Source organism: Polyodon spathula, chromosome 17, assembly GCF_017654505.1.
Source record: "Polyodon spathula isolate WHYD16114869_AA chromosome 17, ASM1765450v1, whole genome shotgun sequence".
In the NCBI taxonomy this organism is placed as follows: Eukaryota; Metazoa; Chordata; class Actinopteri; order Acipenseriformes; family Polyodontidae; genus Polyodon; species Polyodon spathula.
The window spans coordinates 11,449,935-11,476,823 of NC_054550.1; the positions used below are offsets into that span (position 1 = coordinate 11,449,935).

The following is a 26,889-nucleotide window of genomic DNA, read 5'->3' on the forward strand; positions in this document are numbered from 1 at the left end:
TATTAATAAAGGCCGCCCTCATATAATCGCCACAGTCATTTTGATCAATTTAAAATAAACGCTGTGGTGCAAAGTAATAGGTGTGTGTGTGATACAGAGCAATGCATGTATTTGTACTGCATAAAACAAATGCAAAAGAATATATCTTTTAAATCGTTGACAATTTGACTACAATACTGTTTGCGGCAAATTGACTTCCAGACATTTAACTAGCAAGTATTCTGGTGGAAAATAGGTAGTATTTCCTGCCCAACTCACGTGATAACTCGGGTAACACAGAAAAGCATGGAAACACCACATTTTTCAACAACACGAGTTGTCCATCAACTTGACTTCTGGGAGAATTCTGGCCAATTCGAGCGCACTCAAGTAAACTTGAGTTGGCTGTCCATGGAAACGAGGTATTAGTCTGCAACTCATTCATTATTTTTGATTATGGCCATAAATCAGATTTTTTCTACCATCAAGTGGATACATCTGTTATCATCCTAACTAGGACTGGGACAATGCATTGAATCATTGGAATAACCATCGATGGATAAAAGAACCATTGATGAAGGTTGAGAAAAAAAAACGCATCTATCAGTTCATTAATAGGACCGTTTTTTATTAGGACCAGCAAAATGTAAATCTACACTCTTATTCCTTGCCTTTCCTTTGCTTCCTTTAAAAATAATATTAATAAAAAAAAAAAAAAACTCCCTGTCCACTACGCACCATGTACGTTTTCAGAGTAAGCGTGACAAAAACACAAAACCTAGAGAAGACTAGAGGTATGCCGCATTTCAGGATCAGATTTTGCTAGTTATATTGTCGATTTAATTACAATTTAAATAACGGCATCATACATTTGGAAGTTTTTTTTTAAAAAAAAAGAAGAAAATGGAAAGGTAAAATGCACTGTTTGTGAAGTTTTAAATGAGCTTCTGTGGCAATACCACCAACTTGCAGGATCATTTAGTAAGACAGCACCAGACAAAATATGACTGCGGGAACACAAGTAAATAACAAAAGGAAGCAACACCGTTAGTGACAGCTTATTTTAGAAAGATGATCCAAAAAGCATTGGAGCAAAAGAAATAACCTGCCTGATTGTGGATGTTGTCACACAAGATACAGACCTGATAGTATAGTAGAAGGAGCTGCGTTTAAAAATCTGATTGTGAATCTTGCTCCAGGCTATGAAATGCCCTGTCGAAAGACAATCTCCAAATTACTCTGGATCACGAACGTGCAAAGGAAAAGCTTTGATAGGATTTAAGTCAGGAGTGTAATTCAATGTCCACCACTACTGACGTATGGACAAGCATGGCACAAGAAGCATTTTTAACCGTCACCTGCCATTACATTAAGCAAAACTTGGAACTCAACACAAAAATTACACGAGACACACACAGCTGGGAATTTAGCAGAAGCGATCAATCAGATAAACACAGAGTCTGAAGTGGCTACAAAAGTAATAGCTTGTGTTCATGACAACACGGCCAATATGTGCAGTACAATGTCTCTGCTTTCTGTAAGCGAGCGTGCTGTGTTACTTTTTCGTAGCGTGGCAAGTGTGAGCTGTGCAGGGCTGCAATAGAGATAAAGAATCAATGCTGTAAATCTCCCTCCCAACAAGAAGGGACTCCGTGTAAGGACAGTGGTATGCTGCCTCCTAGATGGACCGAACCTTGATGGTAGGTGGAAACCGGAAGGTGACCATACTAGGAGGGGTGCGTAGTTGCAAGTACCCGGAACGACTCCATTGCAAGCAGCTGTGGGACAGCCCTCTATAGGAGAAACCATGGCGATGGGTTGTTTGCAGGGAGGAGTCTATGGGTACAAAGGGGAAGCAGCTACGTCGGTACGCTGCCTTGCGCTGAGAACGTAACCACTGGCCGAAGTGTTGCGTTTTCTTTTGTTACGTGTTTTGTTTTTTTTGTTGCAGAGGAGGAGTTCGGAGCCAGCGGCTGCAGCCACGGAGCCAGCCTGCAACACCAGAGCACTACCGTCACCACACGACACCAGCACTACCCTGTGGATAAAAAGCACACTTTCGTGCAACGGACTGTTGGAGTGGGGATTATTATGGAGTATTGTTTTTGTTTTGGTCTGCAAACCAGCCCGATACCATTGCCGGTAGAGGGGTGGTTCTTTTTGTTTATTTATTAAAAACACAGATATTTTTGGGAAACGTAACTATTTGGACATTGGTTTATTCACACCACCCACATCACATTTGGTGTCAAAAGTGAGATCCAGGATGGACGCGGCCACATTGGGAGCGATGCTGGTGGCACAGGAGCAAAGACAACAGGAGGGGATGGCGACCATGATGGCGCGGATGCACTCCATGTTGCTGGAAGCCAATCGGGGGAGGGAACCGGCAACTGAACCAACGGTGCCTTTTCCAAACGTAAGGGTTGTGAAAATGTCGCTGGAGGATGATCCCGAGACCTATCTGGTAGCCTTTGAGAAGCAGGCAACTGCAGCACAGTGACCTCGGGAGTGGTGGGCTACCCAGCTGGGACCCAATTTGATTAGTGAAGCCCAGGCAGCCTACCAAGCCATGACCAATGAAGACGCTCTCGATTATGACCAGGTGAAGAGAGCAATTCTATAGCGACTAGACATCACAGAGGAGACAGACCGTCGCCAGTTCCATGAATACCAGCGACCCCCAGGACTGCGACCTTGCGTGGTGGCGCAACAAGTCGCAGACCACGTGACCCGGTGGCTCTGCCCTGGCACCAACAACGCCAAGAAGATCACAGAGTTCCCCAATAGCAATTGAACAGTTCATAAAGGTGCTAGCGCCAGACACCCAGAACTGGGTCAGCCGCCACCGTCCCACCACGCTGAACGCAACAGTCAGATTGGCTGAAGGGTTCGAGGATGCTCTGCCCACCCCTCTAGTGGTTACCACGTCTGCTCCTGCCTCCAACAAGCCCCGACTGGCAGGACCACCACAACGCCTCACCCCCACTACCCACGGACCAGCACTGCAAAGTCACCCCATGGGCGGCCTCCCTCCAGCACAATGGAGATCGAGGGCGACCCCCAGCGGGGTAAGAGCAGAGCACCCCTCCCCGCTGTCGAACCGGCAGCGGGACACGCAAGCTCCGTGGGCGCCCTTTCACCCCACTTGTTACCGGTACCAGGAGGTCGGCAACCTCGCCAGGAATTGCCTGGCGGAAATGGAATGTGGTGTGACCTCCCATTATGTCCTGACAGGACCAGGTAAGTCCAGGGGTAATGATTAGGAGGGGCCTTGTATTATTAATTTACGGGTTGGACCTTGGTGGTCACGTGGGGTTGTGGTCATTTCCTGTACCCATGGGGATAACAAGGACTACCCCCTCACTAAATCAGATTTGACGATTGGATGTCATACCCGCCATGTAATCATGGCTGTGGCTGAAAAGTTGCCATATCCAGTTAATTTGGGTCAAGACTGGCCACATTTTGATACTAAAGCCAGTCTCCGGTAAGACCTTGGGAGCAGCGGCAGAAACTATTGGGGATATTTTTCCGTTGCACACTGATTTGTTCCATTCCCGATTTCACCCAAGAAAAACAAGAAGAGAGCGAAGGGTTGAAAAATGGGAAGGAATGTTAATAAAAAAAGGCTGGGGTTTGGTGGGGGAAACTTCAGAATCGGTCAAATGTAAGAGAAAGGGGATCAGGACTCAGTGTGACCTGCAGGGGCAGGTTACTGAGGCCCCCAGTGCTGAAGCTACTTAAGCTCCGCTCAATATCCTGAAATTCTGGGACAGAAATGTGGACGTAGCGATGGAGCAAAAGAACAACCCTTTGCTGGCACACATCTGGGGGCAGGTTCGGTCTATCGAGGGGAAGGATGTAGAGGATAACCGGCCTCCTGACATATCCTCACCACATTATTGTCGAGCACTTACTGTATAGAGTATCCCAAGCCACGAGCACAAGTCAGATTGTAACATAATTACTTGTTCCCCAGTCTTTTCGACATGAGATCATGCGGTTAGCTCAGATTGTCCCATGTTCGGGCCAATTAGGTAGCAACAAGACTTGGGAACGAATATTGGCTCGGTTTTATTGGATGGGAGTTTTTGGTCAGGTGACGCAATATACAGTGAAGTGTCCGGAATGCCAGCAAGTAGCGCCCCCAGCCCCGCTGGTCCCACCGCCCCCGATCTCAGTCCCCTTTGAACGCATTGCTATGGACATAGTGGGTCCATTGAGCCAATCTGACTCTGGATATACACATATTTCAGTAGTGGTGGACAACGTGACCAGATATCCAGAGGCAGTACCATTGAGATCCACTAGTGCTGCAGCAATTGCTCGAGAGCTAGTACATATTATAGCGAGAGTAGGGATTCCAAAAGAAATCCTCACTGATCACGGAATAAACTTTATGTCAGTGTTTAAAAGAATTATATAAATTGTTGCAAATTAAGCTTGGAAGATGTACGATAAGTCCACATGTTAGCGGCAGCAGCAAGGAGACTGGTTGCACATTTTAAAAAGAGTGAGATGGCAACAACTCCTTTAAATAGGAAACAAACAGTAATGCTGAACACAGAAAAAGCACCAGTCAAGTTAATACAGGACGTACAAACAAGGTGGAACATGGTTTATTATAAGTTTGAACACCTTCTTGAATTAAAATGTCCAGTTATTGCGGTTTTGTCAAACCCAGATTTGACCAAAAAGTATGACGCAGCTACTTTAGATCTCACGACTGGCAGTGGAAGCTAATGGCTGAAATACTACCTTTACTACAGCCATTCGAACTGGCTACAATACCTTTGAGAGCAGAGAAAAACATTATGGCTAGTTCTTTGTACCCACTTGCAACAGGGATTAAAAACACTGACTGAAATTCACCATGAATGGGAGACATCGTCTTCTTCAAATTCAACTGATTTGCTAATTTCAGTTACAAAGAGTTTGACAGATAAGCTAGTGTGTCATTTGTCACAGCAATTTTGTTTACATCAGCTGAATGACCCAAGTAATGAGATTATGCCACTGATTTTGTGTCATTTCTTGACACCACAATTTCGCCATCTGGATTTCCTAACCGAACAGGCCAAAGCCTGTGCTTCTGAAGCACTGTCTTCCAAACTAGTGAGGCTGGTGGAGGACAACCTCGAAAATGACAGAAATCGTGCCTGTATAAGTGACTGCAGCGCAGAAGACTTACCTGTTAAAAAGAAAACGGAGACAGAACAAGCAAAGGAATTGTTACTTTGTGGATGGCAACAAACACACACTACTTCCAAGGAAACCTTAATCCAACAAGAGATGATGATTTATGCTTCTGAAACTTCATTAAACATCAGCGAAGATCCCCTGATTTGGTGGAAAAATAACCAGACATGCTTTCCCAACATAGTAGCCTTGGCAAACAGCATGTTAAGTATCCCTGCAACATCGGTCCCAAGCGAGTGCGAGCAAAGCACTCTGAAACCAGAGAATGTGGATGCCATAATATTTCTGAATAAAAACAAAAAATAAGCTCTGGAGAGAGCACAAACGTTGTTATGTTCGCCTTGCAAATAGTTATTCTTGTGTTCCCCATTTGAGTTTTTTTTTTTTTCTCTAATCTGGTTACTGTCAAGACCTCTTCAGGTAAGACAGTAATAATGTTTTATTAACTTTTTGTGGCGAACCTCACTGCCAGTGTGAGACAAATTATTAGAAATGTGTAGTTTTAAGTTCAACTGGAGAAACATTTACTTTTCGTGATTTCAATTTAATGAAAAGGGTTGTACTTATTATTTACACGTTTCGTGTTATGAAAAAACAATGCATCTAGGGAGTGGACGGTATAAAATTTGCACAGTGATAACCGTTAAAAAAAATACCATGGTAACCTTAATATCATGGTATACAGTACATCATGCAAGTTATAAAATAAAGGCTTAAATGAAGAAAGACTAATGTAAATCACTTAAATTACTATAATTCACAAAAATAAAACCAACAAATCACACTTCCTTTCATGGAATGATTTAAACATTTGGTATTTGATATTTGGTATTTTACCACGCCAAATAACTTGGTACCTTTTTTTTTTTTTATAAAGACAATCAATTTTAAAAAAAATTTAAAAATTGTACACTCAATGTTATACTACAACAGTATTAAGATCTACTTGCTCAAAATGAGGTGGTGATGTAGTTTGTTAAAACATTTTAACGTATACAATTAAATAAATACTTTGTTTAGCTGATGGTAAATAGAGTTGGGAAACGATCAGTCTTTTGGTTAAAACACAAACATGTATCACAGGTTATTATTTAACAGCAGAGATGAGTCGTTTATTTTTTCAACCAGATAAATAAAATATGTATAGCAAAAAAAAAGTATTTTAATACTAAAATGTGTTATTGGATTTATAGCTACACGTCACGACATTGTACAAGTAAGCTTCCAATTATCGTTACACGTGGAGTTTGTAAAAAAAAAAAGAAAAACCTAAGAAAACTGGAATACTGTTATAACTTGTTTAAACAAAACTACATCTATCCTGCTACAGTCACAGGTCTGTGCTAATTTTATTTGAGACATTGGTCATGTTCTTATAGTGCAGATTTCCGCAATTTTGCACAGTGCTGCACAGAATCGCGGAGATGTGCTGTAGACGTCACTCAACACCCACAGAAATCTGCGCAGATTCTGCACAGCCTAGCACAGCTTTGAAATGTTACTGCGGGAGGCTAGCTACGCATGCCTAAAAAAGGTACCATGAAATGTTCCTGTCTAGACAACTGAGAAAGTCAGCACCTCTGTTTTTTTTTTTAAGTAACAAAAACACTTATTCACTGCCAAACATGAACTTCTTTAGATGTGTAATAGCTGCAGTACAGGATACTGACCTTTAGGGCTTCGGTGCTGGGAGAGGATTATTAATTGTTTTACTAACCATAATATCAATCAGTGCAGTGTCCTGACAGGAACATTTGGTGGTACCTTTGTAAGGACACCGCTGACTGCGGCCGTGAACCAAAGGGACGATGCAAAGACCATGAGTGACCTGTTAATTGTAATGCAAATGCTGCTGCCACCTTGTTAGCGGAAACGAACAACATTTTATCATGTTACAATGAAGCCGTGAACAGCCTTGTCAACACTATATTAAATAAATCAAACAATGTACTAAATCCGTGATAAGTGATGTATAATTTTACAATAAAGTTAAAGTTAATCAATTACATTAAACTGACTTGATTATCCCAACAAATGTAAATATAGGACGCTGAAAATGTATGCTGTGCTTTCTCTAAAAGCTGCGTGTGTCGTCAGAAAGACGGCAGCCAAGAGCAGACAGCGCAGCAAGCTCTGGTTAACAGAACGCAGCACTTGAAACGTGTATTCTGTGTCATTGACAGTTTCCTTCAAATCCATTATCATAATACAGTTCACAAAAAGATCTTCCTCAGACATTTTGATATGGCTGCAAGTAATATCTCTTAAGGTATCTGTGACCAACAGATGCATATCTCTATTCCCAGTCATGTGAAATCCACAGATTAGGGCCTAATGAATTTATTTCAATTGAGTGATTTACTTATATGAACTGTAACTCAGTAACATCTTTGAAATTGTTGCATATTGCGTTTACATTTTTGTTCAGTGTAATAGTAGTCTGTCGTATATATTTGTATGACTTACATCCACTGTATGTACATGTAATAACTTTAGTGACATACACACATTTGTATGCTTCCTTTTACCGGCTGAATGCATTCCCCCGCAGAAGATAAGGAGTTTATTATTTGGGAACACCAAATATACACAGCGGGAGAGATCTGAGTGGTTTGCCCTGAAATGAGTTAACTTATCTAGAGGTTATTTTAGGATTACCATTGAAAATAAATAAAACTTCTTAAATTACAATGTGGCAGAGCAAAGCTCTGCCCTTTTAAATTGGCAGGGATGGGGTTAACTTCCCCTGCCTGCCTGGGTTTATTATGTTCAGGTGGCTGGGGTTGATTAGGGTTGATTATCCAAATTAACATGTATTTATACTAAAGTAATACAAAGATGACTACAAAAGATTTAGAAGCGAGTAGTAGTATATTTACAGTATAATAGTAAATTATACAGTATAATTGTAAATCTCGAAAAACTACTCACTTCTAAATCTTTTGTAGTCATCTTTGTATTACTTTAGTATAAATACATGTTAATTTGGATTCATATGTTGTTTTTTTCTGACTTTATGTGAACGAAAAGACACACATTTGCCAGTTTTCCCATTGGAAATAGTGATATTTTGAAATATCACTGTCCTGGTCACAAAAGCAAAGTTTGTGGGGAATAATAGCCATTTTCTATACTTTTGAGGCATAAGCAATTAGGAAATAACACTTACTACCCAGGAACAAAAATTGTGTTACATAGTGTAATCTAAGTTTTTTTCAAACTGCACCTTGATACATCCACCCCGTTCTATAATCTGTGAAATACCTGTGCTGTCTGAGCCTGTGTGATCCTGATCCTGTTGACGGAGGCTCTGACCCTCTCACTCTGACGAGTCCTGGCAATGGCTCGTGTCCTCCCTGTATTGGTGTGCAGTCGGCTGGTGATGGGCACTGCATCAGCCACTAGGGTGGCCACTTCTTCCCCACTCACCTCTTCCACTGCTACTGCTGCACCTGAAGAAAATATACATCACACTAAAATAAATCAGGAACAGTTTAAGTAATTTTAAATTAAAGGTTTGAAAAATCGCTTGCCTTGTCTGTTTTCATGAAATCCCATTCTGTGAAACTGACATCAATGTGACATTAATATTTAATTAATTGATGATCCAAATTTTACAATGGCATCGTCCTCCTATTCATTTCTACATGACATTACAGCTTTATCATTAAAGTGCAAACTATAGGAAAGGATTAATTAGCTGCTAAGAAATGGTCAAGCATTGATGGCCCGAATGGTCTCTTCTCTATGATAACCTTTCTTATGTTCTTGTCTAATAAACACAACCAAATGTTTCATAAATAACTATACAAAACTCACTGGTGATGAATTTAGAAATTCTAAAAGAAACATAAAATCAGTGACAAACCTTTTGACCTAAAGTAGAGGTGCACCGATAATCAGTAGCCTATCGGCACTGCTCCGATAAGGAAAAAAATCACAATCGACTATCGGCAGTTTTTGTTGTTTTAGCTGATAATGTACACCGAATGCCTGAATTTGTTCCAGCACAGAATTTAATGTTTGGTTTGGCTTGCTTACTAATGACGTAAGAACAATGAGACAGTAATTTTCCTTGCAGTACCGTGTAAAGTGCGATCAACCTGCAATATATGTCTCAAAAGAGCGGTGTTTGGATTTATTTTTAGATATCTAAAGACAACAATAGGATAGCTGAGTTGTGTGTAGCAAAACAGACTCGATGCTACATTAAATGCAACGATGAACTGTGTGTAGAACTTTATTGTGATGCTTTTGTATTTTATTTTTTTTCAGGTTGAATCCTAAATAACACTGATGGTTTAAGCTATTATTATTTATTATTATTGTTATTATTATTATTATAATACAATGTACTTCAAAAATTCCCTTTTGTAATTTATGTTGATCTTGCTTAATCTGTATTGGTTGCAGGTGTACTCAGCGGTATTTTGAAGCAGAAATTGATTCTTGTGCCGTCTTTTGTTAAGTAACAAATTAAAGTTTAACTGAATTTTGTAACCTTTTTTTTTTTTTTTTTTTTGGTTAAGTGAACAATTTAAGTGTGCTGCATTTTTAAGCAGTGTATGCTTAAAATGAATTTAACAAAAGTTATTGTAGTTGACATTGCGTAGGCTACATTTTGTTTTTCTACTATACAGTACAGGTCAAAGTTATAATATGCAGTGCTTGACTGCAAGTGGCTATAAAAGTTAATGTCACATTATATATTTTTTTTCTACAGAAGTGTTTTTACTAGCACAAATGCAAAATATTATTTTTGTGTGACGATCTTGTAAAACAAATGTACAAGCCTACTTTGGAGATTTACAATTTAGTTTTTCAACTTCAGAATTCAGCACTACATGGCAATGCCTAGAAGTTGGAATAATGGCAAGATGTACCATTTCTCCACTGACTTTTACCGTGGCAATGGAAGTAATTATAAGGGCAGCAAAATGGGTAGTGGGAGGAGAGCGCTTGGCTTCTGGAATGCGACTACCACCAATTCGAGCATACGTGGATGACATGACAACAATCACTACAACAGAAGCCTGCACTAATCGGTTATTGGGCAATGTAGCAGGGGGAGATCTGTGCTGACTCTGCTAGCGTGTTCACAGTGCTGCAGGAAGAGGGCAGCAGTCGTCCGACAACCGCCTGTGAGTCATGGCAGTGACACGGAGGTGGGAAAGTGGGTGTGTGGACTTTCCCCCTCTCTGAATGGCTGAGAGGCGGGTCTTGGGGATTGTTAGCTCTATAAGTTAACGCTCTGTTGTTTCCTCAGGTCTGCCCTTTTAAACGCGCCGAGTGTGCGGAAGCGCTGGTCCACGACCGAGAACCAGTCGGAGAGAACGGAACGGAGGTTCAGAGCGAGACAGTGAGGGCGGGGAACCCTTGGGCAGACCCCTTAAAAGTATAGCTGAGCAGGCTAGTTAGCCGGCAGCGTAGGACGGTGATCTGGGTCGCACGGGCAGCGGCGACCGGGATATTGCTGCAGAGTGCAGCACCTTTTCTTTATAGTTTTGTTACTGTTTTATTTTCCCTGTTTCTTTGTGCCTTCTGTTTTGAATTATTGTTTCGAAGCACCTGCAAGGGCGCCAGTATTGTGTACCCTCGCTTGGTATGCCCGTGGTTCTGTTTACCATCGTTGGTAAATCAGACCACTAACCCACAGCGCCATCTGCGGGCTAAAAAGAAATAAGGCACCCTTCAAAATAAAACTAGGAACCTGTGTGGTGTTTTCAAGTACACCTGTCTGTCTCCTGGTCAGTGAATTACCCACAACCCTTCCACAGGCAAATTAACCAATAACACTGAATGGGCATGAATGCAATTCAAGCCCACTAAATCAAGGAGCATCACTATAATTAAAGATAAAGTAGTAAATAAAAGGTTCCACGTTAATGGTGAGGCAATACCAACAGTGTCCAAGAAGCCAGTGAAACATCTAGGGTGATGGTACGACAAGGATCTAAAGGACAAAGTTCGTGTGGGAGAAGTTAGACAACAAGCAGTGGAAGGGTTGAAGAGCATAGACAGCAGCGCTTTACCGGGCAAAGTGAAACTATAGTGCTTTCAGTTTGGTCTACTGCCAAGACTGCTATGGCCACTGACTGTGTACGAGGTTTCCTTGACAACAGTTGAGAAGCTGGAAGCTTTAATCAGTTCATATGTCAGGAAACGGTTGGGCGTTCCACGCTGCCTGAGCAGAGTGGGACTTTATGGTAAAGGAATACTGCAGCTACCAATCTCTGCTCTAACCAAGGAGTTTACGTGCGCCATGGTCTGACTGGAAATGACATTAGTAGATTCATGTGATAAATGCGTAAGTAAGGCAGCGCCTGTGCTGAAAACTGGAGGAAAATGGACGGCAAAGAAAGCTGTGGAGGATGCTAAGGCTACCCTTCGAATCTGAGATATTATGGGGCAAGTTCAGCATGGAAAAGGAGGTTTTAGTCTCAGTTCAGCTCCTCCTACATGGCACAAGGCAACCCCTGCTCAATGGAGGAAGCTGGTAGTCAATGAGATGCAAAAGCAGGAGGAGAGGATCAGGTGTGTAAAGGCGTTTTCTCGGGCCAAGCAGGAAGAATGGATGAGATGGGGGTGTGTGGAACAACGCAAGATCAGCTGGCAAGACCTATGGACAATGGAAGAGAACAGGATCAATTTCCTCATCAGATCAGCATATGATGTTCTCCCATCACCACAGAAACTAAACCTCTGGGTGGGTGAGGATCCCTTATGTCCTTTGTGTTCATTACCTGCAACATTAAGGCACATTTTGACAGGATGTAAGGTGGGTCTTAGCCAAGGATGGTTTTCTTGGCACCTTGACCAGGTGCTGCAATGTTTGGCCTTAGCATTGGAAGACAAGCGTAACCTGACCAATAAGTTGCCACCAGTTCCATCAAAGCATTACACACAAAAGACAACATTCCTCCGTCCAGGAGAGCAATCACCAAGAAAAGGTGTTAAAATCAAGCCTAGCTCAGGACAACTGGAAGCTGCTACAGACTGGAAAATGCTGGCAGATGTTGGTCAACGGCTTATTTTTCCACCTGAGATTGCCACAACTAACCTTCGACCAGACATTGTCTTTTGGTCTGGATCAGCACGCCTTGTTCATCTGGTAGAGTTAACAGTGCCATGGGAAGATGCTGTGGATGAGGCGTAGAAGAGGAAGAAACTTTGGTATGCTCAACTAGCTTCTGAAGCGGAACAGCGAGGTGGAGAGTCTGAGTTTACCCAGTGAAGGTGGGTTGTCGAGGATTTGTGGCACACTCTACAACCCAGTTTCTCAGAGACGTCGGATTCAGTGGCCAAGAGTTGCGTGGCACAGTGAAGAACTTATCTGAAGCAGCAGAAAGGAACAGCAACTGGCTGTGGTTGAGACGTAAAGATTCTGGATGGGGATCTCAAGCACAACAGAAAGAAAGCAACGCTGATGTAAAGGTAAGTAAGCTGGGCTGAGCTGAATTGGGGATGGAGGGGGGTGATGCTGGGACGCCAGAATCACTGTTGAGCACTCTTGATGTGTCGTGGGCTAGCCAACGAAACACAGAGGATGGAAGGTGCCCACTTGAAGACCCCAGAGATGTATCCTACTTAGCTCAATCCAGTCAGCTGTCATGCTGATGCGCTGGGGAGACCACACTGGGTTGATCCCTGGAGCCAGCATCGCAGCCGTTGTGTAAGCTGACGCAATGTGGAGGCAAAATGAGCTGATCCCTAGAGCCAGCATTACACTTCAGCAATCAACATCAGACAGAAGTATATCTACATCATCAGATGGAAAACAATGCAAATGGATGGAGATGCAGATGGATCACATTAGTTCAACTCAGCATGAAGTTTTAACATCTACTCTCATGTAATGGAAATCAATAGCTTACCTGCACTACCTATTATTATCAGTATCGGCCAATATCGGCAGATAATCATCGGCTATCGGTATCAGCCAAGAACATCTTAATCGGTGCACCCCAAACCTAAAGTCACAGAGCGTCTTTTAGTTCAAACACTAAACAGTAAATGTATGTATTTTAGTATTCTTAAAGTAGTTTGAAAAAATTATAGCCATTTGTAAGTGTATGCCAAACAGAATATGCAACTCCATGTATTCACAGATTCTCTCACTTGCTTGTGCTAAAGAATGTCAATCTCCTGAAGTAAGCAAACCTATGAGTGACATACAGCACGTACCTACAGGGCATAATGCCCATCACTACGGCTGCTATGATTAAATCGAAAATCGATTTTTCGATCGATTCTATTCTTCATTATATACACCGATATAAATACTTGATAATCGATTCAATAATTACATTTTTGAATATGCATAGTTAATAACATTATTTAAGTTTATCAACGAAACTATACCAAACGCCTTGCTATTTACAGTATTTCTGCCACAGACAAGCAGTGGGCATGCTCTTCTTTTCCTGCTCGTGTTAACTAGCCTCTGATTTGCTGGTCCCATCCTACCAATGAATCAGTTTTGAAAATGCTTTGTAAGTATACCCCTCTGTGTATTAGCTGTAATCAACAAAAAAAAGCATCCAGAGCAGAACGACAGGCTAGTATACCTGGCAAATAGCATGTAAATAAATTGTGCACATTGAAGAAAATTGATTGTAAATAATTACAATGAACTGTTACATAATGAATACTGAATGTTACATAATAAATATTTTTAAATATTCAATAACGCTAAAAAAATACAAATAAATGATCAGTGACGGTAAACGCATTTTTTGAGTAACAATCAGCTTGACCTATAGCAGGTCTGCATGTTGTGGTAAGTAAATCAATTTTTTATTATTATTATTATTATTATTATTATTATTATTATTATTATTATTATTATTATTATTATTAAAGGCAGGGATTTCTGCATTGTTTCACAGATAGTGAAGGTTAGGTGGTACAGTATTAACAAGATGCAATGGAAGACATTTTTCAAAAACCTGTGTCTAATTTATATAGATTACATTCCAAAGTACTGTAATCTGTTTGGAATAAATATTTTAGTAACACTCATGTAGTATGTTAAACTTGCATTTTTTTTTCCTCCTTACGCTACCAAGGTGTAATTACCCCACCCATTCAATTGTTGTGCACAAGTTTTTACTGAATTGCAATATGAAAATAATCACGTTGGAGGTAGAGGAATGGAGCAAAAATGTATGTGGGCAGTACAATCAACGATATTTATTTGAATCGATTGCTATTTTGAGGCTTAACTGACAGCCCTACCCATCACCATATCTTTGTATGTGTAACCACTCTGAAAACACATACTTGCAGAGCATTAGGAGTCAAAAAATCAGTGTTGCAAGAAAGTTTTATAATTGTGCTCTTAGATGACCTAGGCCTCCTATGATACATAATTCCATTAAAAATATGATACATAATATGATATAAAAATATATCATTAAATATGACCAATTTAAAATAAACAGAATTTGAAAAACAAGTAAAGAATGTAATTGTCTTTCCTAAAAATGAATTCAAAAGGATTATACCATGAGGTGCATTTTGAACAGCGCATTCAGGACAGAACCATTCCTCCACTGGAACTACATTCAGTGGGGGGTTAAGGCATTCCATGTGGTACCTTAAACAGAAATAAAGGTTTCAGTGGCATGCAATCAGAACAGCAATGGGAGTATTCTTTTCTTCCCTGTAAAGAGATTGTTGCTTACATACCCAACATCGCACCCATCACAGAGGAGAAGGCGGTCCTCTCTGTCACTTCTGCCACACACCTCACACTGTGTGTGGTCCTCCTCTGCCAGTTCATTGGCAGCAGCATGATTCTGAACAGGAATCTTTAAAAACACAAATTAAAAAAGGGAAACGGGAAAAAATCTGATCATTACTTTGTTAGGAAAGTTTTTTTTTTAGTACTGATGTAAATTATTATTATATTGGCTAATAATTCTGAGATAGATGTTCGGGTCGGATTGTTAATTTTTTCCCGGTTTATGTTTCGGCCTGAATTTGAATCCGCAAACTGTTTTCTGTCCTTTCAGCGTACTCGTCTGTAACCCTTTCCCAAGAAACCTATTGGAAGATGTACTGATATTTCCTACACTAAAGCAGGAGGCGATTAGGGAAGAGTCAGCTAACTAAGCAGTGTTCTCTGTTTGTATTGCCGCTTGTTTGTTAAGTCGCAAGATCCTTTTATCAGGTCTGCTTGGTGATATTAAAAATGCATGTGGACGGGGTGAAACAAAAGATAGCGCAGGGTTTATATCATGTACTGGGTAACAGTGCGAGAGGTGAGGAGAGAAGTGTGGAATTCTTTTGGAATTATAGCGAATGAAAATAATGATAATGTGACTGAATTCGTTGCTTGTAAAAACGTTATGTTTTTATGTACGACAGCCACAAAACTGGCACATCTCTGTAAAAGCATAGATGTAGCTCCCTTTCAACTGGTAGCACAAAAGGAAGAGATATGTATTTTATAATAGATAAGTAGAGATAGTTAATATGTTACAATGTTAAAATATATCCAGACCACTACGGCAAGCTACCTCGCTGTATAGCCTATTGTATAAACTCAATCTGTGCAGAATGGTAGATATATCCGTGTGTGAATGTGAGTGTGAGAGAGTCAGTCGGTGCAGGCAGTAGGTAAAGGACAAAGGTTGCAGGTTCGGGTCGGGTTTCAGGTCTTATTAAAACGGGTCGGGTCGCGGGTAAGAAGACGGTGCTGCAGTGGGTTCCGGGTTCAGTTCAGGTCCTGTAGTAGCAGGTCCGTGTCAGAAGTGGGTTGTAAAAATCGGACCCGGCAGGAACCTACCACATATTGCTACAACTGTTTAAATAATGTACCTGTGTTTTCTTTTCATTGTTAACATCCTGACAACTTTTTATACTCACAACTCTTGTGCCCTGGGGTTTGAGAGCTGTCCTCTAAATCACTGCAGGAAGAGCGAAAAAAAAAACATAAGTGCCCTGGCTTTTCTGTTCCATACCACATCATGGATCGTTATTGCTGTGTTACCTGTTTCACCATGTGGGCTATAATCCTTATACTATCAGTGCACTAGAGCGGCCATTTTGAAAAGAGATTTGAAACAGACTTTAGTTATAAGTGTAAAAAGTTGTCAGGATGTTAACAATGAAAAAAAATTACAGGTACACTATTTAACAACACGTGGGGAGGTGTAACGCTACATTTTTCAGAACCTTGTTACTTACTCTAAAAGGACCTTCAGAAAAGGTCTGCACTGAGATTTGGGGTATCAATAGCTTAGAGTTTAAAGGTTAGCCAAGTGTTAGGTGTTTAAAATTGTGTCTAAACATTTAACAATTGACAAAAATACGCAGGCCAAAGACCAATGTTAGCCTTAATGTTTACATAGCAGTAGGTACACAGTGTAAGACAATTTATTTCATATTCGGTACATCTTCACTGTGCTTTCTACATTCAATTAACTGCTGTACATACAGTCATACACAATTAGTAATTTATAAAACGTGATGGAGGGCTTCTTATGTTGACTTTTCTGGTAACAAATTCTAAATATGCAAAGTTTAAACATTTAATTTCCCACATTTTTAAACTTTAGTACTAAACTGAGATCATTATAATAATAACAAGGCTGAACATACATCAATACATTAGACCGCTTTTATTTACCTACCTTCTTGAGGATTTTCCCTCCAAAGCAGGATCTCATACAGATGTCTGTATAGATGATCCACAGGGCATGAGTTAGCATTCTATAAAAGAAAAAACAGCACCTATCAAATTCCTGTTCCAGGTAATATAGTGAGGTAGACTTCACACAATTGTTTGTGGTGACAGAAGAGTCTTTTTCTCTATTATTTCAAAATGACAAAACATTTGCAAACATTTATACATCACAAGCCCTTACTTTCGACCACTCTAAGATGCAGTCGAGACAGAAATAATGTGCACAGCTCTCCGGAGTTCCCAAGGCCTGCTCCTGGAAAGTGTTGAGACAGATGGGGCAGTTTTCAGCATCTTCGTCCAAACTCGGGCCAACAAACTTAGCCTCTTTCCCTCCGACTGCCCCCTCCTTCTCTGCTCCTTTAATCTCATCTTCTTCAACATCTAAACACAATCCACATCGATGACAATCAGAGACAATCAATTAGAATCACTGAGCTCTCCTAGATACCCCAATGTGGATTGCAAGCCACCTGGAAAAATTCATAAAAAGTCACACTTCTCCGTGGCAGCAGGTTTTTTAGAATTCAAAATCTTGTCAAGTTTTAAACTCCTCTGCTAATATCACAGTCACTAAACATTAGGCATTACACTGACAATGTTTTATGAATGGTGCCATTACAGTATTTATGAATCCGTATTTGGAAAAACACAATAAATGTTTTCCTTACCGTCACTATACTCTTCTTCCTCATCATCATCATAATCATCTATATCGTCACCATCTTCACCATCACTATCCTCCTCTTCACTTTCTGTGTCTCCTCCTTCAAACTCATCCATATCTTCATCACTAAATTCATCTGGGGGGGGGGGGGGGGGGTTATACAGTCAATCATGCTTAAATCTACACTGCTTCTTTATACAATTCTAAAGCAGCCTGACTCCAGTGCGTCTGACTGCAACACACTAGGTTATAACGAGACCCACATCACAGCAACTGAAACAGCATATCATAGCCACTACAATTTTGGAAAAATGACAATACCAAATGTGATTAAAAAGTGCAGTCACAACCAAAAGCACAACAAACCAGGATCAGTGGTTGAACACTGAGTTACTGTACATGTTTTGAAAATTGATCTCGAAGAATTACTGTCAATATGACCAATCCAGACTTTCTTTACAAAGCTTATTATTTTTTATTTTATTTGGTTCTAATGGTAAAAATATGAATACGTTTGTATTGTAAAGCATCCTGGCATGTGCTGCATGAAGCTATATAAAAGCAAATTGTAGTGTTGTATACATATGAGTTTATGGATAAGACCACGCACTTGATTTCAATCAACATGCTGGTAGAATGCAGAAACAAAGTAATCAGACAAACAAAATTTATTTCAGTATACACATAGTAAATGAAGCTATCGTATAAAAAAATAATCTGACTTGCTTAAAGAAACACCTAATTTAAAATAGCTTTCAGACATTTGCAGTAAGACTTTAGGCTGTAGGCTACAGTGCCCCTTAGAATTCACATGCTTATTTTTCAAATTCTGTTAAGCATGGCGTTCCTCAAATTACTATTACTAGTGGTCCTTGTCGGTAGCATCCCTTGGCTTGTTTAACAGCTTTGCCCAGTTTACTGCTTATTATAGTTTCACAATGGTTCAGAACCACATCTAATGTTTTATTTTCTTTCAACACTTTTGTATTTGGCTCTTTTAGCCAGTTTAACATAATTATTTATTTTTTATTAGGTCTACCAAGAGTAATATAACAGACGCAACTTCAGCTTTTCACTCCTTAGAATGCATTTTTTTTTTTAAACAAAGGTTTAAGTTAGGGTTCGCAGTCTGAGTGTTAGCCTATTGCTGGTACTACTAGCACCAGAAACTTTCATCAACAAACTGTTTTAGAAACCTGAAAAGAAAACAGGCTTATACATTCTGACACTTCGGCTGTCAGTACTAATCAGGTAAGTCTTGTCATAACTTTTGATTTATGCTCAAAATCTAACATGAAAGGAGATCACGTGACCTGCAGACAGGAATGGAAGCCTGAGTCTGCTGTTTCCTTCCACACGACAGTTTATTTTTTTTCCTTTAAACTTTATCCGGGCATTTTTCAGCCACTTAATTCGATAAAAGTTATTATAAAATATCGGAGAAGGCAATGAAACGTGACAAAGACATGAGTTCCTTTACCATTAAAGAAAGAGTTAAAAGATATCAGTACTGACCTGCCCAAGTCACAGCTACGTGCTACCGTTGCAGATTTGCTGAAACAACAGCTCAGGGATTTTCAGCCCCTAATGAGGCAAGTGATTCGGGAAGAACTTCACGGTTTAATGGAGAGGCTCGGATACTTGGAAAAGGATTTGAAAACATTTAATTTTAAGTTTGACAATATGCAGGTAACTGTTCGGGCGGTCAAACAGGAGTCAGCTGAAACCAGACTCACTGTTGATAAACTGCAAGAGAAACTGGTCCAGTACGAGGACAAACAGCACCAAAATAATCTAAGGCTTGTTGGGTTAGACGAGGGTGAAGAGAAGGATGACCCTATTAAATTCCTCCAACATAATCTTCCTAAATGGATTCCGGCTTTGGAGGGCAGATCTATTGAGATCGAAAGAGCCCGCATCTACAGCGGAAAGGAAGGCCGTAGAAATAGGCCGCGCACCTTGATTTTCAAGCTGCTGCGTTACAACGATTGCCAGGCCATTCTCGCTGGAGCTCAGACCAGCTCCACCCTGCAGCACAGTGGCTGTTCATTTTGCTTTTTCCCCGGATTACAGCAATGTCACAGCTCAGAAGAGACAGGACATGGCGCTAGCCAGGAAACTTTTGATTCAGAAGGGGATCAAGTCTTTCCTGATTTATCCAGCTCTGGTTAAGGTGTTTCATGGGGGGGAAACAATGGGTATTTAAAACACCTATGGAAGCTGAAGAGTTTGCAGTCTCTTTGGAGTCTGCGGGTCCTATTTCGGCAATGGACGCAACTCAGCAAGGGATCTGAACTGTGAAGCGATGTCTGAAGTTAAACGGGACTTAAGGTTTGACAGTACTGACATTACAGATTGCTCATTGATTATTGACAAATTATTTGTTAATGTGGTTGCATTTGTGCTATACTGTAAAGTGCCTTTTTTTTGTTTGTTTCGGTGCTAGGTGTGTAAGGTTAAAAAATAATAAGCCGATATACAGATATTTTTTGTCTTGTGGTTGACTTCGACTCGGGGCGGGGGTTTAGAGATCAGAGAGTTACCTTGCTGTGTTGAGGGGTCACGGATCAGCGAAGTTTTATGATTTTGCCAGCTAAAAGAGTAATTTCTACCCCTCTGCTGACCGCCTTGTGTTTATTGTTAATATGTCTCAGTGTTAACTTTCTACGAATATGTTCTTCATTGTTTATTATTTACACCTTCTTTTCTGCTAGACACAAAACCTATTCTCGGATTGACTATATTCTTACCTCATCTACACTTATTGAATATGTGACAAAAACTGACATACTGCCAATATTAATTTCTGATCATTTCCCTGTACTGTGTAATATATTACCTACAATACGCCCTCCACGTGCAAAGAGATGGCGCTTTAATACTTCTCTATTACAAAAAATTCAGAGTTTATTACACAACTTAATAATAAACTACAATAATTTATTAAGTTTAATCTCAGTTCTGCTAAGAATCCTCAGGTTCTTTGGGAAGTTACTAAGTGTTTTCTGAGAGGTAATTGCACTGCATTTTCCTCCCATATACACACCTCTAGAAGCAAACAAATTATTAATCTTGAAACCCAAATTCAAATTTTAGAGAATGAACAGAAGCAGGCTTTTTCTGATGATAGACCAAAACCATTAAATATTCTCAAAACCAAATTTAAAGCGAGCATAATTCCTCATTCATCGCACCAAGCAAAATTATTATTACCACGGAGAAAGGCCTAGTAGATTACTGGCTCTGAGACTAAAGCATAATGAATGTTTTGCAGAAATTAGCGCGATTAAAACTGTAACTAATATATTGGTTACAAAACCTGAAGAAATTAATAAAACATTTCAAGAATACTATTCCAAATTATATACATCAGAGACCACTACAGATCACGCTGCTTGTAAAACATTTCTAAGCAAACTAAATCTACGTAAACTGGATCCTGATCAAAGTAAACTTCTTAATGCACCTATTACCTTAGAAGAATTAAAACAGGGAACTAAATCTGTGAAAAAGCACAAGTCTCCGGGCTTAGATGGCCTCTCCCGAGTTCTTCCTAGCAATATAGTATATAGCTGGTCCTCTTATATTGAACTCTATAAACTATGCTACTGAAACAGGCTCTTTTCATAGGGACGAAAATACAGCCTTAACCTCACTATTATTGAAACAAAAAAAAGATCCAAATCAATGTTCCAGTTATCGTCCAATTTCCCTTACATGCACGGATGCAAAGCTCTATGCTAAGGTCATGGCTTCTAGATTAGAACAATATACTGTTAGTTTGAACCACTTTGCTCAAACAGGCTTCATGAGAGGCTGTCTAGTTTCTGACAATATTCGTACATTACTACATGACATTTGTGATGCTGCCTCCCACTCTGAATCATGTGCAGTTTTTTCCCTGGAGGCGGGAAAGGCATTCGATCGAATTGAGTGGCACTACCTCTGGTTGGTCTTGGAATGCTTTGGATTTGGTCCAGGTTTAATCCATATAGTGCAAGTACTATATAACAATTCTTTGGCATCTGTGATGACTGGTAATTGTCAATCCTCCCCTTTTAAACTTCAACAGGGAACATGTCAAGGATGTCCTCTCTCCCCATTGCTATTTGCTCTATCGTTGGAACCGTTAGCTCAAAATGTTAGACAAAGTACAGATATCTCTCCAATAACAACCGCAGGCTCAAAACATTACATTTCTCTTTACGCAGACGACATTCTTTTATATCTTTCAAATATTTCAGAATCAACTCCTTGTTGTCTAGCACTATTTACAAAATTTGGCAGTATGTCTGGTTATAAAATTAATTGGGCTAAATCAATTTTAATGCCTCTAAATCTAGCTGCAAAGAATACAGGACTCCCTATTACAATCCCAACTGATAATACATTTACATATTTGGGAATACAGATTCACCCCTCTGCAACTTTGAAACAAAGTTAATTACACTATTTCACTCAACAAGATTAAACAAGACCTGCAGAGATGGTCTCCTTTGCATTTATCTTTACAAGGCAGGATAGCCACGATTAAAATGAACATATTACCGAGAGTTAATTTTTTATTTTCTATGTTACCCCTATCCCCATATCGTTCTTTTTAAGGAAGCCAATTCTATTATATCTAAATTTATTTGGAATGAAAAATGTACCCGCATTCGTCTAACAGTACTGCAATGCACAAAGGTCAATGGTGGATTGTCTCTTCCTGATCTTAAACTATACTATTGGTCTTTTCAAGTTAGAGCCTTAAAAACATGGACCAACAGAGACTGAAAGGTCACCTGGCGCAATTTGTTAGCAGTTATAGTTCACCCACATAGACTACAGGACTTATATAAATAAATAATCATTTACTGACAGGAGGTAAGCCTTTTATATACCCTTTCTGGTCAAATACAGGTGTGCATAGTTTTAAAGATATTTTTAACAGTAAAGACCTTCGAATGTTCCAGGAACTCAAGGAAGACTTCTCTCACCCAGGTTTCTCTTATTTTCTATATTTAAGCAGCTTTACGTGCCTATGGGGTTCCTTGGGACTCAGATGTATGTCCTCAAACTTTGATAGACTGGTTGGTGACAGACAGCTGTTCACGAAGGGCAGTCTCAACTATCTATGGACAATTGCTAAAACAAGCATGAAATACTGCCAGTTACAAAAATTTGGGAGCGTTAAATGGAAAAGCTGGGCTTTTCTCCTGATTGGGGGACAATGTACGGAACAATACGTTTTTAGCTTCCAAGAACCCAGCTCAACAATTAATACACTTTAAACTTATCCATAAAGCATATGCTACTCCATACATACTGTTTAAAATGAAAAGGTCCCCTAGTCCGCTCTGTGCAGTTTGTCAGACTGGTGCAGTGGGCACATACCTACACATGTTTTGGGAATGTCCGATTGTGGCTGAGTTCTAGGACAGTGTAGCTCAAACTATTACTGAGCTGACAGAGGTTCAGATAAAAAAAAATCTGGTTGTATTTCTATTGAATGATGACTCCTCCCTGGGCCTTTCTCTACACCAGAGCAGGATACTTCTGGCAGGGTTAACTGCAGCCAAGAAATCCATTTTATGGCTTTGGATAGACCCTACTCCTCCTATGATTGCTACCTGGCTCTCGGACTTTAGAAGCATTGTTTTTTGGAATGCTCCACAGCCAGGATTAATAAGGCACGCCTGACAACTATACAGGCATGGAGTGCAACTGCTGCCGATTTGGCTACGCTGATGTTTAAATGACATGGGCTTCCTTTCCATTACCTTCATACTAGCTTCTATTTTTGGTATGTAATTTTATTTTTAGATAACAATATTGTAGTAACTTTCTTAGTTATTTTATTATTATTTTAATGTGAAAGCATTGGCAATATTGTAAATAGTTTATTTTATTATTATTTTTTATGCTTTGTTATTAAAAACTAAAAAACAACTGATCACAAAAAAAATCTAACATGAAATACTGTATTACTATCACAGATTTCAGTAGACTTATGAGATATTGGTAGTTTCTTTGATTACATGATGCAAAATAAAAGATCAAAATTATGTTCATATAGTTTAATTTATATCTCAATCCTAAAATTCTAGGTGATGCAAAACTTTTGGCCATAGCTGTATATAAAATAATTAATGTATGTTAATATGAACCGTCTACATTAAGAAAAATGTGCTACGACTGCCTTTTCATTGTACAATAATTTCGGTTTCAGTTCAGTTTTATCTTTTGTTGATATCATTCAGGTTTGGAGTTTTACGAAAATGACGATTTCAGTTTGGGAAAATCATAACCGTTGCATCCCTAATGAAGTTTGACCACTGTCTTTTACATTTAACGCACCTGAAGTCAAATGCATTTTATCATACTTGAATACACAGTTGTAATTAATTTCTCTGTTGTTATGACCAGTTTGCATTATGAATTACCTTCGTCACTGAGTATGGTGGCACTTCGTCTTCTGCCTTTGCCTATGTATGCCTTCTTGTTAATGAGTTCATCCTGGCTGTCCTCATCATCCATGGCCGGTCATTAGAAAAATTATCACTACAAAATTGAAAAAAAAGATTTCAGTTAGTTACATAGCTCATTTGTCTACTGCTTTCCCAGTGTTTGTTTTATGAAGGTTAGCCGTTCTGTTATACCACAAAGGGACGCCAAATAAAGCATAGCTGAGAATGACACTTATAATGACACCTGTTCTAAAACCACTTCTTACTGATGAAGCACTTCACATAAACACAACTCCTGCACTCTGCTTTGTTTTTGGTATAGGCCTAATACAAAGAGGACAAACAGAAACTTTCAAAAGGAAGTTTACAAGGAACATAATAACTGTAATACAAGATGGCCATAATAACAAATCAAATGTCAATCTCAACAAGTAGAATGTGTCATTGAATTCCCCAAATAATGTAGTGCCAGAAATTGTGAGAACTGGAATGTACCAATGCCTAAAACCGTTCTTACATGTGTCAAAAATATTGGCAAAACAGGGAATACTCTGATACAATCACCAAGTGCTTTCCCTATAAAGTGGGGAATCCCGCTAAAGCTGCTACAGCAAATAAAGCAGATGTATTTGTAAAAACCAGAGACTGTCATAATTTTATTGTGTGTTAGTTTGGATGTCTTTTTGTACACTCTTTCATAATGGTAGGGGCAACACACACAATAGCTCACTGTTATAACAAAGGGTTCCCCCAAAACAAGTACACCCAAACACTGTCTAGAAATAGATCCATGAGGATAATCATTTGCTAGCGCACATCCTTGTGGCTGTGTTTTCAAGTTTCCAAACTTAAACCTAACTTGACATACAACCTGTATATTCTAGCATTTGTTTTACATGCACAATAGATCTTCTAATTAAGTTGGGTACTGGTTTCTAAACTTCCTACAAAACAAATGTTCTTATTTAAAAAAAGAAATGTCACTAAACTGTGAAACCAACTTCATAGTACCATCTCTGGTATTATCTAAAAGTACTGCAGACAATAATGCATTGAAAAAACTCACAAACACTGTTTAAATGTTTTGATTTCATAAAATTGGTAAGCAAATTTGAATCCTCATTGGCATTATTAGGAACTGTCACTTATTAGATCAACTGAATGGACCCCCGTGTGCTTACTGGATGCTTATTGGGTGGCTATTTATTTATTTATTTATTCATTCACTGGCCTTTTTAGGTTTTGGCCAATAGAAGGTTATTTAGTGAACTGTACTGTAAAACTAAAAATATCACAACGTTTGCATGCACTCTTAATTGGTTACTGTAGTTTATTTTAAAACTAGCAAATATCTGGTACCTAATATATTTGAAGTCTTTCCTGTTGATTTCTTGAACAAAACTTTTTATTCATAATGTTATAGTCTCTACGATATTGCAGTGTACGGTGTATAAACATACAGTTTTATAATATGCTTAATGCCCTCATGCTTTCTGTAATTTGTTCTCTGAACAATTTTCACCGTTTTAATAAGGCTTGTTTAACTAAAATCATACTGTGTCCTTAGTTATTCAAGTGAAGGTAAGCGACGTGCAATGAAAATGAACTATTTACAGAAAACAAAACGTGCGTTTCGGTGTCTTTTATTAGGTTATTTTATTATTGTTTCACTGGCTAAGTGTATGTATAGTGTAATAAATACGGCAACTCAAACTGAGCAAACAATGTAAAAATGCAGGTGATTAATCAAACTAAAATGAGTTTATTAACACAGAAATAATAAAATACAACTGTTTTCATAGTACAGCCAATTATATATCTATGTTTATATCAGCCTGCAATAAAAAAAACCACACGTTTGTTGTCGGTTTCGTTTTATGTCACGTCGCAAATGTAATTACCAGCACAAAAAATTTAAACCTGTTTAAATAAAACCAAAACACATCCACTTCAATCCCTCAAAACCCTTATAAAACAACTGGCAAATTCCAGACGTTTCTTCGGCCACGGTTGTTTTGTTGTTGACGAGACCAGTCTAATTTGTGCAGCTAAAGCTGGAAAGTGATTTTATGTAAACATTTTATCAGCCATCCATGTATTATTTTGAAGCTCTGTAATGTATAATTATTAATAACCATTCTCCCTCCTCCTCCTCCTCCTGTTTTAAATAAAATACCGTACTTAAAGGTGTTTCGGACCTACCCTACGCTGGGCTGTGATGTGAGGTTTATTTTAGGTATTTCGCTGTCCACAGTACATGTGTTGACAGACACAGCCGGCTGGTCTCGAAGACGGAAATGATAGAATGTGCTCGAATTACTGTTACACACTTAAAGGGACAGTACATATTTAAGCCGTACAATACTACCTAAGAAACAACATCAACCGCACCAGTAGAAAGTCAACATTTAAATTCAAAACTGTGCAAGTGCGCTGGAACTAAGGGTGCTGACGGTGCGGTAGCACACCCTGGCTTTGCATGGCTTCCACCATATACTGGGGTTACAGTTTTGTCAATGGCTTTCAGCACCCCCACTTTAAAAATTATTACAATGCCACAGAAACTTTATATCATACAAACCGAGATTACTCAAATATAAATTCCAATAATTATTATTACTATCAGTTATGAACCGCCTGTACAAAAGTATACAATTATAACATGGTTGTGTGGGCCACTGCAGCTTTAAATTGCACATTTCGTTCAGGATCTAGTGTACTTTCTAGTATGAGCCACCAGGTGGCAGTTGCTGCAGAATAAGGGATTAAAAAACAATTCTATATAAGGATCTATTTGAATTCACTTGTGGTTTGGAACATTGCGTCACATTGAGCATGTGTGTGTGAAAAGTGAATGAAAGGGAAGAACACTGATTTGAAATCCTTGGTTTGCATTCCTTTAA

At 39.3% G+C, this 26,889-nt stretch overlaps 1 protein-coding gene across 1 annotated transcript in view; it reads right to left on the bottom strand.

Annotated features, from left to right (window-relative positions):
• The window catches only part of LOC121330035 (PHD and RING finger domain-containing protein 1-like), a 31,986-nt gene extending 5,712 nt beyond the window's left edge, over positions 1 to 26,274 (bottom strand). The window contains 9 exon segments of the mRNA XM_041276263.1: positions 8,446 to 8,633; positions 14,688 to 14,779; positions 14,872 to 14,993; positions 16,821 to 16,875; positions 16,877 to 16,899; positions 17,055 to 17,254; positions 17,542 to 17,673; positions 23,963 to 24,080; positions 26,189 to 26,274. Of these exon segments, the coding sequence (XP_041132197.1) occupies positions 8,446 to 8,633; positions 14,688 to 14,779; positions 14,872 to 14,993; positions 16,821 to 16,875; positions 16,877 to 16,899; positions 17,055 to 17,254; positions 17,542 to 17,673; positions 23,963 to 24,056 (906 nt within the window). The 5' untranslated portion in view covers positions 24,057 to 24,080; positions 26,189 to 26,274.
• Between the last annotated feature and the right edge of the window lie 615 nt (positions 26,275 to 26,889).